The sequence below is a fragment of the Oryctolagus cuniculus genome, chromosome 1, assembly GCF_051225735.1.
Source record: "Oryctolagus cuniculus isolate XC-2025 breed Fujian yellow rabbit chromosome 1, ASM5122573v1, whole genome shotgun sequence".
In the NCBI taxonomy this organism is placed as follows: Eukaryota; Metazoa; Chordata; class Mammalia; order Lagomorpha; family Leporidae; genus Oryctolagus; species Oryctolagus cuniculus.
Genome location: NC_142867.1, coordinates 203781641 through 203799871, shown reverse-complemented (window position 1 = coordinate 203799871; position 18231 = coordinate 203781641). Strand labels below are relative to the sequence as shown.

General features: G+C 41.6%; 1 protein-coding gene across 6 annotated transcripts in view; it reads right to left on the bottom strand.

Annotated features, from left to right (window-relative positions):
- STX17 (syntaxin 17) overlaps nt 1-18231 on the bottom strand; it is a 95529-nt gene that overhangs the window by 75259 nt on the left and 2039 nt on the right. For all 6 annotated transcript variants that reach the window (XR_007923542.3, XR_016211180.1, XM_002707946.6 and 3 more), the window contains exon 2: nt 9071-9255. Coding sequence is in view for 4 of the 6 variants with exons in the window: in XM_002707946.6 (XP_002707992.4) it covers nt 9071-9196 (126 nt within the window). In the remaining 2 variants the exon portion in view is untranslated. The remainder of the gene's footprint in view (nt 1-9070; nt 9256-18231) is intronic.

The window sequence follows — 18231 nt, the reverse complement described above, 5'->3', positions numbered from 1 at the left end:
TGCTTATACATAAAGAACAGTAAAGAATTGGAAAAGCTGCTGGAGACTTGCAAATATGACCCAATTTTCCCCCCAAGAAAGCATATTTAGGGGCCAGCACTGTGGCACCACGGGTTAATGCCCTGGCCTGAAGCACCAGCATTCTATGTGGGCGCCGGTTCAAGACCCGGCTGCTCCACTTCCGATCCAGCTCTCTGCTGTGGCCTGGGAAAGCAGTAGAAGATGGCCCAAGTCCTTGGACCCCTGTACCCATGTGGGAGACCCAAAGAAGCTCCTGGCTCCTGGCTTCAAATCAGCACAGTTCCAGCCATTGCAGCCAACTAGGGAGTGAACCATCGGATGGAAGACCTCTCTCTCTCTCTATCTCTCTCTCTCTGCCTCTCCTCTCTCTGTGTAACTCTGACTTTCAAATAAATAAATAAATCTTTTTTAAAAAAAGAAAGCATATTTAAAACACTGCAAGGATATAAATATTTAAAAGTTTTAATTATTTATTTGAAAGGCAGAAAGAGAGAGAGAGAGAGTGAGAGAATCTTGTATTTGTAGGTTCATTCCCCAAATGGCTGCAACGGCCAGGGCTGGGCCAGGCTGAGCCAGGAACCAGGAACTCTATACAAGTCTCCCACATGGATGGCAGGAGCCCAAGTACTTGGGGCACCAATCACTGAATTAGCAGGGAGCCAGATAGAAAGAGCAAGTGGGACTCAATAAGGGATTCTGGCATCACAGTGGCAGCTTAACTTACTGGGCCACAATGCTAGCCCCTAGGCTATAAATCCTTTGTGTAAAAATATGTATTTTATTTATTTGAAAGACACAGTGACAGAGAGAGAGGGAGAAACAGAGAGAAAAACAACTTCCATCTGCTGGTTGACTCCCCAAGTGGCAGTTCTAAATTTGAGCCATTGAGTATGCTTTGGATTGCAAACAACAGAAAACTCACATTTAGGAATTGTTTTAGGGGTCTGCTATGTGGCATAGTGGGTTAAGCCACTGCCTGCAATGCTAGCATCCCATATGGGCACCGGTTTGAATCCCAGCTGCTCTACTTCAGATCCAGTTCTGTGTAAATGTGCCCAAATACTTGGGCCCCTGCACTCACGTGGGAGACCCAGATGAAGCTCCTGGATCTTGGCTTTGGCCTGGCCCAGCCCTGTCCTTTGCAGCCATTTGGGGAAAGAACCAGTGAATGGAAGATCTCTCTCTCTCTCTCTCTCTCTCTAACTCTGCCTTTCAAAAAACAATAAAAATTTTTTAAATAAAAAAGTTACTGTAATCAAAAATACCTACAAGTAAAATGATGATTCCACAGTAGTTTAATTCAAAAGCTTACAAGGTTATCAGGGACCCAAGTTCCTTCTTCTTCACTACTTTCAGCAAGAAGCTTTTGTACTTGCATTTGTCCGCTAATGGCTGCAAGACTGGTCATCATTCCAGATTTAATAGAAAGGCTCAACAAGACTTAGAAGAAGGGGGAACTGTTTCCTTCCATGTATATCTTTGTAATAGCAGGAAAATGTTTTCAGAAATGTCCATATCCCAAACAAATTTTCCCTCAAGTCTCATTGGCCAGGACTATAGGATAATTGTTACCCAAACATTGACAAGAATGGAAGTACCATATTCACCACACCCACTACCATTCACCATCTTTGTAGAGGCTAGCCTATCCTGAAACACAAAAGAAAGAAAAGGGAATCCAGTTCTATTAGAAGGGGCTGGGGGCCTGCGCCGCGGCTCACTAGGCTAATCCTCCGCCTTGCGGTGCCGGCACACCGGGTTCTAGTCCCGGTCGGGGCGCCGGATTCTGTCCCGGTTGCTCCTCTTCCAGGCCAGCTCTCTGCTGTGGCCAGGGAGTGCAGTGGAGGATGGCCCAAGTCCTTGGGCACTGTACCCCATGGGAGACCAGGATAAGTACCTGGCTCCTGCCATCAGATCAGCGCGGGCGCTGGACGCAGCGCGCCGGCGGCGGCGGCCATTGGAGGGTGAACCAACAGCAAAAGGAAGACCTTTCTCTCTGTCTCTCTCTCTCACTGTCCACTCTGCCTGTCAAAAAAGGGGGGGGGGGCCTGGGGAAATGTAATTAAAAGATTAAAATAGATATTTACAGACTAAAACAGCAATGGAAAAGATTTTAATTGTAACTACAAGTTAACAAATAAGTAATTAACAAATAAGACTGATTACGTCTTATTTTGTACCATAAAGTTCAGGCTTCATGCTGCTTAAATTGTCCATGCCACCTATCTATATGTTGCTTCTTATCATTCTTTGAATATATCCTATTTTCTTTTTTTTTTTTTTTTTTTTTTTTTTTTACAGGCAGAGTGGACAGTGAGAGAGAGAGACAGAGAGAGAAAGGTCTTCCTTTGCCGTTGGATCACCCTCCAATGGCCGCCGCTGCAGCCGGCGCACCGTGCTGATCCGATGGCAGGAGCCAGGAGCCAGGTGCTTTTCCTGGTCTCCCATGGGGTGCAGGGCCCAAGCACCTGGGCCATCCTCCACTGCACTCCCTGGCCATAGCAGAGAGCTGGCCTGGAAGAGGGGCAACCGGGACAGAATCCGGCGCCCCAACCGGGACTAGAACCCGGTGTGCCGGCGCCGCAAGGTGGAGGATTAGCCTATTGAGCCACGGCGCCGGCTATGAATATATCCTATTTTCTTAAAGGAATTGAAAAATTCTTGAGAACTGGAAATCTATCTTTTATATATGCGTCAATGCTAACAGTCTAAGAAACAGAAAACACTAAGAAATACTTCTGAAAAGTCAATAAGTACTTCCTGTAATAAATAATCTCCCTTTTCATTAAACCTGGCAGATTGAACACACTCATCTCTGCTCTTTCCCAAAATCCCACTAAATGACAATAAAGATTTTAAAAGGCATACATTCACAAGAATAATGAGAATACAACCTAAGAAATGAGTTCATAAGTAATTTTAACAAAATTTTGGAAGCTGGAAGCAGTATGGATGTGTTGCAACTGATTCATCACATCAGAGAAAGCTACAATCTATGCCTGCACAAGGGGTGGACAACAGGAGCGAGTGGCAAGCACAGGCACAGCACTAGTCTGGAAACATTAAGCAACTATAGGTACCTGCTCCTAGGTAGCCAGTGGAAATGTATGGTTGAGTAGAAGCAGAAAGATTGGTTATAGGTTTATGTAAGGAACAGGTAATCTTCCAGATCCCGTCTCTACTTGCTTAAGCAACTGTCCTGTCCCTATCACCAGAGAAGACAATGGTCTAGAAGACAGACCCTGAAGAGACCAAATTAGAGAATAATCTAGGAATCTTGGACCCGAGCACAGCTAACGGCAGGGATGAGATGCTGTACCATAACCAGGGAGACTAAGCCTGCATGAGGAATCTTCAAATGGTGTTGAGCCTGCTCTTCTTGGGTTGCTTTCCTTCCCTTGGCTCAAAGGGCTAATCCACAAAATTTCTACTTATCTGCCCTGTTCAGCCTTCCCACCCCTAATGCTGCCACAACCATCACCTTTGACTAAATAAACACACTCCAACAGGTAGGAGAGTGGAAGATTGCTGTGTTTAGAAACTGAATAGCTAACAAGACCTACAGATATTGACATCTGGTGGTTCCCCACTAAATTAGAGCCTCATGCACTCACCCCTAAAGACAACAAGGCTGCCAATACTATAGTGCTACCCACATACACACCCACATATGCCTTCCAGTGAACTTTCTTAAATATCAGCCAGCCAAGAAAGCCCACAGTGCTATATGCTATGACAAAAGGGGATGAAGTGGAAGGGAGGGAAGAAAAAAGGAACTCAGAGGGGGAAAGGCATGTTAGCAGAAGATAACTTTAAAAAGTAATAATACTGGCCGGCGCCGCGGCTCACTAGGCTAATCCCCCGCCTGCGGCGCCAGCAGCCCAAGTTCCAGTCCCAGTTGGGGCACCGGATTCTGTTCCGATTGCTCCTCTTCCAGTCCAGCTCTCTGTTGTGGCCTGGGAAGGCAGTGGAGGATGGTCCAAGTGCTTGGGCCCTGCATCCGCATGGGAGACCAGGAGGAAGCACCTGGCTCCTGGCTTCGGATTGGCACAGCGCCGGCCATGGCGGCCATTTGGGGAGTGAATCAACGGAAAAGGAAGACCTTTCTCTCTGTTTCTCTCTCTCTCTCTCACTGTCTAATTCTGCCTGTCAAAAAAAAAAAAAAAAGTAATAATACCACCATAGCTGTGATACAATACTGCATCATGAAACAAAAACAGTATTCTCTTTAAAAGAAAGCGAGCAGGTGTGTGCTTGTGCATAAACACATAGAGAATAAAAAGAGGACGTGAGGAAAAGCATGATTCTGCTTGTTTCATCTCAGCTGGAATATGGATACGATAGCTGGTGCTAGAGTAGCCATTTTATACAAAAGATACAATCAAGCTGAGGATGGAGAGCAAGATAAAAAGAGCCCGAGTCTTTAATGACTTCTAAGCTGCCAGTAAAGCCCTGGATCACCTCCATTACTAGGAGAGATTCAAAACAAAACTCGATTTTAAAAAATACTACCAAGGCATTTTCTGCCTCTTGCACCTTAACCATACAATAAATAATACAGCATATGCTACACAGTAAGTTTCCCTGCAAAATTCCTACAATATGAAACAAAGGAAACTATGTTCCAAGCTCTCCCCTATGTCGTCATTCCTATTAACTATGCCTAAGTCTATCTCACATCAGCCAAGAGAGCTGAATGCTAACACTTCAAATTTCAGTATTACATCCTAATCAAGTTTTATCATGTGTAATAAAATGTTATGCTGAAGGACCTATGGAATACAGCCCCAGGTGTCTACAGTACACTACTCTCATTGTTTTCAGATGTTGCAGAATCACTCCCCTAAGGCTTACCTTCAATTTCTCTTCAGCCTGACTTTCTTCTTTTAAATTTATATTGGATGACTGATGTCCAGCATAGTATTTTATCTTTCTACACCTTTCTCTCTAAAAGAATATGCCTTATTGAAAGTGGGACATGGGCAAACACCTGGAGTCCAAAATTAGTTCTTCACTTTTTTGTCCAGAGTGAACACTGCAGATTTTAAATGTTTTTACATTGCCCTAACATATCTATTCAAACATATGCTATTCAATTTATATAGCTAAGAAAATCACTTTTATAATTAAACTGCAAATCTTAAAAACAGTGGAATGATTAAGCATATGAATAAAGCATAGATCAGTATGAGTTTAACTTCATGGCTTAACACACTATCACCTGTAATAGGGAATTACAGTTACTCTGATACTGTCTAAAATTTTCAGAATAAATAAAAATTTTACAAAATGCTAAAGGAAAAAATTTTTGGCAGAGAGGGACCACTGTAACTCTAGGATAATTTTCTAACAATGTTTGATACAGCAGTCAAATCAAGATTAGACTCATTCTTATTTCCCAGTCTACCCCCCACCCCCGCCTTTCTCCCAGAGTTCTCACTTTTCCATTGATGACTGATTGAGTATGCATGTGCCTACAATCTGAGGGTAATGACAGCAGGCACTTTTGAATAGAATATATGAAAGTGAAATCTAAGACATGTCAACTTCTCAAGGAAAGTGTGACGACAAAGCAAAGAAATGCCCTCCATACATCACAATCCACCTGTTTCTAACTTCTACAATCAATGCATTACCAAATCCTTGTCATCTTTATAACTGTGTACATCAATATGAGTTCATATGTTATCAAAACTCCCAACAAGAAATGATCAAAGGTAAACAATTCTATTTCTATACTGCTATTACGCCAAAAGAACTAGAAATCCTCCTCCTCACTAGAAAAAAAAAAACACCATGGAATTCTTTGTTTCCATTCATGACAAGAATAACCAGTTTATAAGACAACTCCCCTCCATCCTTAAAAGTCACAGCATTACTTATTACTAATGGGTAAAGAAGAAAAAAACTGAAGGGTGACAAAGTACTAAGTATGAATGTAGAGATACCATATTTGCATTGAAATTTTCCTCTTAATAGCTTTCTCACATGAGGTGGCACAGAGTTGAGATGCAATTTGAGACACCCACATCCCATATTGGAGTGCCTAGGATCAAGTCTCAGCTCTGCTGCCAATTCCAGCTCAGCACTAACGTGCGCCGGAAAGACAGTAGGTGGTGGCTAAAGTACTTAGTCTCTGCTACCCACAGGGGAGGCATGTACTGAGTTCTGAAATCCCGGGTTTGGCCTAGACCAGTCTTGGCTGTTGTAGGCATTTAGACAGTCAGTGTATGGAAGATATCTGTCTGCCTGTCCCTGTCACTGCCTTTCAAATAAAATGAAAACATATTTAAAAAAAAAAGATTTATTTATTTGAAAGTCAGAGCTACAGAGAGAGAGGGAAAGCCAGAGAGAGAAAGATCTTCTGTCCAGTGGCTAATTCCACATATAGCCGCAATGGCTAGGGAAGGGGCAGGCCAAAGCCAGGAGCCAAGGGCTTCATTTGGGTCTTCCACTTGGGAGGCAGGGGCCCAAGCACTTGGGCCATCTTCTGCTACTTTTCACAGGCCATTAGTAGGAAGCTGGATCAGAAGTGGAACAGCTGGGATATGAACTGGTGACTACATGGGATGTCAGTATCACAGGTGGTAGCTTAACCTGCTATACCAATATTCTTTAAAAAATATGCTTCTCACGTATTTTCTATACTTCTTAAAAAGGAGTTAAAGTTTAGGAAGATAGGTGGAAAAAGCTGGCACATTTCTTATTTGTTAAAGCTACCCAGTTGAGGGTGATGAGTGGTGTTTATATTGAAAGTATATTATACATAAATAGTGTTTAATAGTGTTTAACACCCTTCACTTCCAACCTTCAAACAAACAAAAAATCAACCGAGAGCCACACAGTGTAAAACTTATAGTGCGTGAGGTCCTTTCAAATATCATTGAATAAGACAAAAATAACCTCAATGTAACCTAGCAAAGTAATGCTCAGAATTCAATAAACGTGATTTTCCCATAATACCACAATTCCACCAGATGCTGGCAAGTACGGGTTCTGTGCAACCTCCAACACAGTCCCTGAGACTAGTCTGTCTTCCCTCTACCTATTTCCTCAACTGATCTAGGCAATATTTTTCACTTAGGGAGTAGTGAGTAAGAAAATTCCTCATATCACCGAATGATTTACTTCATTAACACATGTGCACTTAAAGAAGACAGAAGTCGCTGAAAAACACTCAAAGTTCAAAAAACTTGCCATGGAATGAACTTTTTTTTTTTTTTTTTTTTTGACAGGCAGAGTGGACAGTGAGAGAGAGAGACAGAGAGAAAGGTCTTCCTTTTGCTGTTGGTTCACCCTCCAATGGCCTCCGTGGTCGGCGCGCTGCGGCCGGCGCACCACGCTGATCCGATGGCAGGAGCCAGGAGCCAGGTGCTTTTCCTGGTCTCCCATGGGGTGCAGGGCCCAAGCACCTGGGCCATCCTCCACTGCACTCCCTGGCCACAGCAGAGAGCTGGCCTGGAAGAGAGGCAACCGGGACAGAATCCGGCGCCCCAACCGGGACTAGAACCTGGTGTGCCGGCGCCGCTAGGTGGAGGATTAGCCTAGTGAGCCGCGGCGCCGGCCTGGAATGAACATAATTAAGGCAACATCCATTAATGAAATTTCACCACCTTCATGTTATGGTGCACTATCAAACAGTTTGCATTTTTTTCCTGTTTTTTTTTTAAACTTCTATTTAATAAATATAAATTTCCAAAGTAAAACTTTTGGATTATAGCAGCTTTTCCCCCTATAACCTCCCTCCCACCTACAACCATCTCATCTCCCACTTCTCCCATCCCATTCTTTATCAAGATTCATTTTCAATTATCTTTATATACAGAAGATCAACCTGGTATATACTAAGATTTCAACAGTTTGCACCCACACAGAAACACAAAGTATAAAGTACTGTTTGAGTAGTAGTTTTACTGCTAATTTGCATAACACAACACATTAAGGACAGAGATCCTACATGGAGAACAAGCATACAGTGACTCCCGTTGTTGATTTAACAACTGACACTCTTATTTATGACGTCAGTAATCACCCGAGGCTCTTGTCATGAGCTGCCAAGGCTATGGAAGCCTCTTGAGTTCACAAACTCCGACCTCATTTAGACAAGGCCATAATCAAAGTGGAAGTTCTCTCCTCCCTTCAGAGAAAGGTATCTCCTTCCCTCCTTCTTTGACGGCCCTTTCTTTCCACTGGGATCTCACTCGCAGAGATCTTTCGTTTAGGTCATTTTTTTTTTTTTTTTTTTTTTTTTTTTTTTTTTTTTTTGCCACAGTGTCTTGGCTTTCCATGACTGAGATACTCTCATGGGCTTTTTAGCCAGATCTGAATGCATTAAGGGCTGATTCTGAGGCCAGATTGCTGTTTAGGGCAACTGCCATTCTGAGTCTGCTGTGTATCCCACTTCCCAATGTTGGATCGTTCTCTCCTTTTCAATTCTATCAGTTAGTATTAGCAGAAACTAGTCTTGTTTATGTGATCCCTTTGACACTTAATCCTATCATTATTATCAATTATGAACTGCAACTGATCACTTTGACTAGTAATATGGCATTGGTACATACCACCTTGATGGGATTAATTTAGAATCCCCTGGCACGTTTCTAGCTCTACCATTAGGGGTAAGTCCAAGTGAGCATGTGCCAAACTGTACATCTCCTCCCTCTCTTATTCCCACTCTCACATTTAACAGGGATCACTTTTCAGTTAAATTTAAACACCTAAGAATAATTGTGTTAATTAAAGAGTTCAACCAATGGTATTAAGTAGAACAAAAAAAAAATACTAAAAGGAATAAAATAGTACTAACTGCCTAAAATTTCAATATGTGTAATTAAAAACATATGGACTCTTTCTAGATTCCTTCCTACAAAAAGGGAATATAAGAGAGATGTATTTGTAGAACAGAAAAAAAAAAAAGAATAATGTTACTAAATCAATGAGTTAGGTGTTTTAGCAAAGTCTCTAAGAATCTAAATTTAGCTTCAATGCACAACAAATATAAAATCAGGCTATGCAAATGTTTTTTGTGATAGGATATGAAAAAACTCACCTTCTCAATATTTATCTGGTGCTTTCTTAATCTTTCCAGGTCTGTCGGGATTACTATTTTAATGAATTTCTGAATAGCTGGCTCAAGACGGCGTAATTTCACTTTTTCTTCATCTTCAGACATCATAAAAAATGTTGTGTCACTTCTACTGGCAATAACTGTCTTCTCCACTCATACAGAAAAACCTAAAAATGAAATATTTAAAGGTGTTTTTCAGTCAGTTTTTATTAATTTTAACAATGTTTTTAAATCAGTTTTCATTATGTTTAAAAGCTAACAATTGAGGCCAATGCTGTGGTACAGTAGGTTAACCCTTTGCATGAGGCACTGGCATCCCATATCAGCGCTGGTTCAAGTCCAAGTTGCTCCACTTCCAATCCAGCTCCCTGAAAATAGCCTGGGGAAACAGTGGAAGATGGCCCAAGTCCATGGTCCTCTACATTCACGTGGGAGACTCAGAAGAAGCTCCTGGCCCCTGGCTTCAGAAAGGCCCAGCTCTAGCCATTGCAACCATTTGGGGAGTAAACCAGGAGATGGAAGCTCATTTGCTCTTTCTGTCTGTAACTCTGCCTCTCAAATAAAAAAATAAAAAAAAAAAAAAAGGAAACAATTAGGAAGTTTAGTGATTTATTCTAAATGCATATTCAACTTAATGTGGAACTTCAGTAATTTTCTCTTTATAGAAGTTAAATACATTCACTTTGGAATGTTTAAAAAATATAAATAAATAAAATCAGTAACTCTCCTTATCCATAGATAACTATTTGTTACATTTTGCTGTACATTTTTCCAAGCTTTTCTTCTATGTAAGAATATAAGGGACCAACATTGTAGCACAGCAGGTTAAGCTGCCACTTGAGATACCTGCATCCCATACTGAAGTGTCAATTTGAGTTCCAGCTACTCCATGTTTCCAATCCAGCTTTTGACTAATCCACCTGGAGTACTTGGGTTTCTGCCACCCATGTGAAGACAAGGATGGAGTTCCCCCATCCTGATTTTGGCCTGGCCTAGTCCTGGCTGTTGCAGCCACTTGGAGAGTTAATCAGTAGATGAAGATCTCAGATTTCTGTCTCTATGTCATTGTGCCTTGAAATGAAAAATAAAGCTTATATATATATAGAGAGAGTATATGTAGATATGTATGTATATAAGTACCTTTTTAAAAACTAGTACACTAGTTCAAGTTTTCATTTCTTAATATACTTGTATCTTAACATTGAATAGTCTTTTTTAAAAAGTGTCAAATGGAGGGCCGGCGCCGCGGCTCACTAGGCTAATCCTCCGCCTAGCGGCACCGGCACACTGGATTCTAGTCCCGGTTGGGGCGCCGGATTCTGTCCCGGTTGCCCCTCTTCCAGGCCAGCTCTCTGCTGTGGCCAGGGAGTGCAGTGGAGGATGGCCCAGGTGCTTGGGCCCTGCACCCCATGGGAGACCAGGAAAAGCACCTGGCTCCTGGCTCCTGGCTCCTGCCATCGGATCAGCGTGGTGCGCCGGCCGCAGCGCGCCGGCCGCGGCGGCCATTGGAGGGTGAACCAACAGCAAAAGGAAGACCTTTCTCTCTGTCTCTCTCTCTCACTGTCCACTCTGCCTGTCAAAAAAATAAAAAATAATAATAAAAAAAAGTGTCAAATGGAGGGGCTGGTGCTGTGGCACAGTGGGTTAATTCCCTGGCGTGAAGCGCCTGCACCTCATATGGACGCCGGTTGTAGTCCCGGCTGCTCCTCTTCCAATCCAACTCTCTGCTATGGCCTGGGATAGCAGTAGAAGATGGTCCAGGGGCTTGGGCCCCTGCACCCACATGGGAGACCCGGAGGAAGCTCCTGGCTCCTGGCTTCAGATCAGCGCAGCTCCAGCCATTGTGGTCATCTGGGGAGTGAACCAGCAGATGGAAGACCTTTCTCTCTGTCTCTCTCTCTCTGTAACTCTTTCAAATAAATAAAATCTTTAAAAAAAAAAGTGTCAGATGGCAAAACTCAAAGGAAAAAGGAAAAATCTCACTCTTAACATTTATGCTTCTATCAAACTCTACTTCTGTCACCATATAATTTAATTATGTAGTTATATACTTCAACTATATTATAAAACTCCTTATTGATGTTAAATTAAATTGCCTCTTCTCTTTCTCACAAAGTAATTAGTATTGTCTATAATCAACACAAACATCTAGCAAGAGCTGTAACAAAAACTAGATTCCTAGGAACACAATCAAATGTTTTTCTACTTCACCAACAGTTTTCTACTAGTGTTCCAAAAAAGTCTTAGAGTGGGGCTGATGCTGTGGTATAGTGGGTAAAGCTGCCACCTGCAGTGCCACCATCCCATATGGGCGCTGCTTTGAGTCCCAGCAACTCCACTTCTAATACAGCTCTCTGCTATGGCCTGGGAAAGCAGTAGAAGATGGCCCAAGTCCTTGGGCCCCTTCGGATCTGCACAGGTCTGTCCGTTGCATTCATTTGGGGAGTCAACCAGCAGATGGAAGACCTCTCTCTCTGCGTCTGCCTCTGCATCTCTGTAACTCTGCCTTTCAAATAAAATAAAGAAATCTTAAAAAAAAAAAAAAAGTCTAAGAGCATGCCTCTGAGGCCAGGGTAGGAGATGGTAGGGGCTGGAAATGACAGGCCCCAGAACCCCATTCTGTGATTCAATTAGAAAAAATCTACTTGGATTTATTTTATAAATTGGAGTTTATCAGATCTTGATTAATGGGGTCCATTGCTTTAACCAAACTGGAAAACTATGTTACATACCATGTCATCTCATTAGCCACAACCTTTCCCATATTTAAAGATAATTTTAATATGACTTTGGTAAAACCCACTGGGTATCTTAGCTAAGGATCCATACAGATAGGAGTTTCTACATAGACTTTGTGGAGTCCCTGAATATTTCTGGAAATTGTGACTATATTTTATTTCGAAAGATAGAGTTCACTGCTTTCAAGAGATTCTCAAAGAAATTCAGCACCTTAAAGCCATTAATCATTAACCATTAAGAATCACTGCTCAGGTCGGTGCCGCGGCTCACTTGGCTAATCCTCCGCCTGTGGCACCAGCACCCCAGGTTCTATTCCGGTTGGGGCGCCGGATTCTGTCCTGGTTGCTCCTCTTCCAGTCCAGCTCTCTGCTGTGGCCTGGGAGGGCAGTGGAGGATGGCCCCACCCACATGGGAGACCAGAAGGAAGCTCCTGGTTCCCGGCTTCGGATCGGCGCAACGTGCCAGTCTTAGCGGCCATCTTGGGGGTGAGCCAATGGAAGGAAGACTTTCTCTCTGTTTCTCTCTCTCACTGTCTAACTCTGCCCGTCAAAAAAAAAAAAAATCACTGCTCTAAATGCTCTAATTCTCCATTTTCTTCCACAGTTGAATATATTTAATTATTGTTTATTGAGACTGTCTTCACTAATCATCCACACGTAAGTTGGTTTTTATGTTTGATATACGCTTAAAAGTAAAGGAAAAAAATCTCCAGACCCCCCCAAAAAAAAAGAAAATGGTAATTCAATTATAATTGTAGCAGTGAATGGAAACTGGAAACAGATGGAGAAGTTTGTTGCCAAAAAAGGAAGTCTACAACTTCTCTACCCCCACAGAAGGAAGGAAGGAAGGAAGGAAGGAAGGAAGGAAGGAAGGAAGGAAGGAAGGAAGGAAAGACGGAAGGAAACAGGAAAATTCATAGCTCAGGAACTAAAATCTAAAAATAAAGCATATTTTTAAATATCCAAAAATGTAATGTAAGAAATAAAATCTTTAAAAATTAGATATTATGAAACAATGATAAGTCAATCTGACTATAACACCAGCCAGCAAAAATTCTAGAAATGAAAACTTCAAGAGATGTATTAAACAGTAAATAATACAGTTGAAAAGAGAATTGTTGATTGGAAGATATCACTTAGAATAAAGAAGAATACACAGACCAGACTGAAATATAAAAAAGAAAATATAGGACATAAAGGATAAAATGAGATACTCAGTAATAAATAGGAGTCCCAAAGAATAAAGAAAATGATCAAGAGGAATTATTCAAAGAGAATACACTAGGAATTAGGATGTAAGAACTTGAATTGAAAAATGCATAAGCCCAAAGTCATAAAAATAAAAAACAAACTTACCTAAACACACAGAAGGGAAATTACTGAATATCAAAGACAAAAGGCCACTTTTTAAAATAATTTATTTATGTATTTATTTATTTGAAAGTCAGAGGTACAGAAAATAAGGTAGAGACTAATGGGATTAATTAGCCATTTGGATTTCTTCTTTCATGAACTGTCTTGCCATATGCCTGTTTTACTATAGGGTATGCCTTTTTCTTACTGCTTTATAAAAGTCTATGACATGTTAAATGCATCAACATCTAACACTAATATTTCTCAGTTTATCACATTGTTTCTTATTTTTAAAAAAGTTATTTATTTATTTTATTTGAAAGAGATAGGGAGAGAAAGAGATCTTCCACCTGCTGGTTCACTCTCCAAATGGCCACAACATCAAGGGCTGGGCCAGGAGCCAGAAACTCCATCCTGGTCAGGTGACCAGGATGGTAAGTGGCAGGGACCCAATTACTTGAGCGAGCTTCTGCTACTTTCCAGGTGCATTAGCAAGGAGCTGGATTGGAAGCAGAGCAGCTGGTAATCAAATCAGCACTCATTTGGAATGCCTACATTGCAGGCTGTGGCTTAACCTGCCTCACCCCAACACTAGTTTCTGTTTATTTCTACTATGAAAATTATATACTACAGAGAGATTTCTTTATACCTACCATCATTCATATTTTTAAAAAGTTTTTTAAACATGCCTGTTGCTCAGTAGATGCTATGTGATCTAAAATCTTTCATCACATGTCCCTTCTTCTAATCCTTTCCAAATAGCACAATATGCTAACATGACAACAGAACTTTAATTGGTCATTCTTTAGACCTCCTTTGTATGATTATTCTCCAAACCTATCACCAATTAATATATATAACACAGAGTGGCCGGCGCCGTGGCCCATGAGGTTAATCCTCCATCTGCGGCACCGACATCCCTTATGGGCGCTGGTTCTAGTCCCAGTTGCTCCTTTTCCAGTCCAGCTCTCTGCTATGGCCTGGGAAAGCAGTAGAAGATGGCCCAAGTGCTTGGGCCCCTGCACCCACACTGGAGACCCAGAAGAAGCACCTGGCTCCTGGCTTCGGATTGGCGTGGCATCGGCTGTGGCAGCCATTTGGGGAGTGAACCAACGGAAGGAAGAACTTTCTCTCTGTCTCTCCCACTGTCTGTAACTCTACCTGTCAAATAAATAAATAAAATCTTTTAAAAAATATATTTATCTAACACAGCAACTGCAACATGTTTTTCTCCTGTACCAAAAGTTCCAATAGTTTCCTATTATTTGAACAAGAAAATATAATGTTTACAAGTAGATCCATCCTATCTACTATCTCTCCATCTCTGATTCAGCCTTTACAATTATGCTCCCTGTCTAGATCCTTTTCCATCTATCTGCCTCTAAATTTTACATATAATTTTGGAGGGGACTCCAAAAGTTCATGGAAAATGCATGTCATCTTTTAATTCCATTTTTCCACAAACTTTTTGAAGTACCCTGATACAAACCAAAAGACACTGCCATCTATTCCATTAATCAGTATGTAGTGTACTTAATGATCCTTATTTACTAACTTGTTTGGCTTGTTTCAATTGTTCTCCTGTACTATTTAATGGCTTTCTTGGGCTCCAAAAGTGGTATTTCCAGACTACAGTCATACATTACTCAGCTTTTTGTGTATAAGGAAAATCTGCTGCCTCCACATGTGCCATCTCTCAGAGAAAACACATTCTGTCCCAAGAACATCCCAAGAGACTTTTCCACTCTTAGTCTCCTACTAACTAGTATTTTTTGTCTTTTTGCCACCATTTTCCATTTTTAAAAAATTATAATACCTGTATAAAGCTAAGAGTATAATAGCACTAATCATGGTATTATCTCAACCAAAAGATATCTAGCAATGGATCAGATCATAGAACAGCTTAAATTTTTTAAAACTGTTATGGGAAGATCCTAATTCAATATATTACATGTGGTTTAGAAGTGTGATTGAAGGGCCAGAGCTGTGGCGTAGTGGGTAAAGCTACCACCAGTAGTGTCAGCATCCCATACTGTGGCAGGTTTGAGTCCTGGCTGCTCCATTTCCTACCCAGCTTCCTGCTCATGTACCAAGGAAAGCAGCAGAAAATGGCCCAAGTCCTTGGGCCCCTGCATCACATAGGAGACCTGGAAGAAGCTCCTGGCTCCTGGCTTCAGATTGGCACAGCTCCTGGCTTTGGCCTGGCTCAGTCCCAGCTGTTACAGCCATCTGAGGAGTGAACCAGTGGATGGAAGATCTCTCTCTCTCTCTCTCCCTCCCTCCCTTTCTGTAACTCTGCCTTTCAAATAAATAAATAAATCTTCATAGAAGTGTGATTGAATAATGAGCAAAAGAGTATTTTAGCACTTCTTGACTTTCTGGTCATGAATTTGGAACATATTTCAGACATAATCAAGACACAAGGATGAAAAATGAATTCACATTAATATTGTAAATATATTTATTTTCATCTACTTGAAAGGCAGAGGGACAGAGACAGAGTTCTTCTATCTTCTCATTCATTCCCTAAATGCTTCTAATAGCCAGAAACTGGGCCAGGTCAAAACCAGGAACTCAGAACTCTGTCTGGGTCTCCCAGGCAGGTGGCAGGAGTCCAAGCACTTGAACTATCATCTGATGCCTCCTGGGATTCAATAGCAGGATCAGAAGTGGAGGAGCTGGGACTAGAATCATCATTCTGATATGGGATGCTAGTGTCCTAAGTGCTGGCTTAATTCACTATGCCACATGCCTGCCCCTACTTTAAGATCCTAATTGCACAAAATATGCCTATGACAGGACAGCATTGTAGTGCACTGAGCTAAGCTTTACCTACAATGCCCAGCATCTCATATCAGAGTGCTGGGTGAAGTCCTGGCTGTACCACTTCCAATCCAGCTCCCTGCTAATATGCCTGGAAATGCAGCAGGAGGATGGCCCAAGTACTTGCCCTTGCCACCCATGTGGGAGACCCTGATGGAGCTCCAGGCTCCTGGCGTTGGCCTGGCTCAGTCCCGGCTGTTGCAGCCAACTGGGAAGTGAACCAGTAGATGGAAGCTTACTTGCTCACGTGCTCTCTCTCTTCCTTTCAAATAAAATAAACTCTTAAAAAATAATATGCCTGTGAAAATGAAAATCACACCAAAATGTCTAATTCCCAAAATTTTAGTAAAGTTTTCATATTAATTTTTTAATTAATTTATTTATTTGAGAGGCAGAGCCACAGTGAGGGAAAGATAGACAGAGAGAGAGAGGTCTTCTGTCCATTGGTTCACTCCCCAGATGGCTGCAATGGCTGGAGTTGAGCAGATCTGAAGTCAGGAGCCAGGAGATTCTTCTGGGTCTACCATGTAGGTTCAGGGGCTCAAGCACTTGGGCCATCCTCTGCTGCTTTCCCAGTCCATAAGCACAGAACTGGATCAGAAGAAGAGCAGCCCGACTCTAACTGGTAACCATATGGGAAGCCAGCACCACGGGCAGAGGTTTAACCTACTGTGTCACAACACCAGCCCCAGTCACACAATTTTTAACATTAAAAAAGTATAATGAGATATTTGGGGTGGGGGATTTGTACTGTCACCACAACAATGTTGGTAGACACATAACTACATAATTAAACCAAAAACCCATAGACTGTATGCCACAAAACATGAATTTTACTGAATATATATTTAGAAATAACATGATATAGATGAGCTCAAAATGGAATATAGACCATAAAATTAAAATTAACTATTTTAAATAGCAGGACTGCTCTGAAAGACATGGGGAAAAATAATCTAAGAAACTTTAGATTGAATTTTTAATTGAATACTGTAAGGCTAAAAACAAACATAACTGCACTGTACTCAGTAAATATCTCACCAGGGTTTACATTAAAAATCCTGAAATTGAGGCTGGCACTGCAGCATAGTGGTTAAAGCTGCCACCTGCAGTGCTGGCATCCCATATGGTACCAGTTCAAGTCCTGGCTGCTCCACTTCCAATCCAGCTCCCTGCTAATGTGCCTGCAAAAACGGCAGAAGATGGTCCAAGTGCTGAGGCCCCTGAACCCACATGGGAGAACTGGAAGAGGCTCCTGGCTTCTGGCTTCAGCCTGGTTCAGCCCTGGCCATTGTAGCCATTTGGACAGTGAACCAGTAGATGGAAGACCTCTCTCTCTCTCCGCCTCTGCCTTTCTGTAACTCTGCCTTTCAAATAAATAAATCTTTTTTAAAAACCCTGAAAGTATGTTTATACTAGGACTGAACAAATAGCAATATATTTCATAGAACATGCAAGCCTGACTTTTCATTGTCAGAGAAGAGTAATAAAGGACAAAGCTAGAATGAATCCTGTGGTGTTAGAGTAGGATTAGGGTTTTTGGGTTGAAATTTGCTTTTTAAAATATACAGATGGATGGGACAGGCATGGTGGCACAATGGATTAAGTGACCACTTGTGATGCCTGCATCCCATATAGGAGTGTTAGAGTCCCACTGCTCTGCTCTCAATCATGCTTCTTGTTAATATGCATCCTATAAGGCATGGCTAAAGTACCCTGGGGACCTGCCATCCAAGATGGGAGTTCCAGGCTCCTGGATGTGGTGGGCATTTGGAGAGTAAATTAGTGAATAGAAGATATATCTTCCTCTGTTTTTCTCTCTTTCTCAAAGTTTTTAAAATAAAAAAATATACATATACAGAAATATAGATCTTTATGAATTCATGAATATATATACACATATACTGCTGCCCAGGCTCTAGAATCAATGACATCTCAGAAGCCATGAGCACACCTAGATCCCAGATCTTGGTGTCTAAATACCACTCTCCAGACAAAAGAAAACAAAGATCTTTGGAGAAGTAATTTATGCCAGTATTGGGACAAGGAAAACACAAGATAGGCCTGGAGCACCATAAGGTACCAGAAAAAAAGAAAATTCTCAAAAAAGGACAGGGGCATGCAGAAAGGGTACAGAAAGCAACCAGAAAAAAATTGTAAGTGGTAAAGGCTGGAACAATCTGAGGCATAAAATAAGAAAAGATAATAACCAATAGGAAAATAAGTATC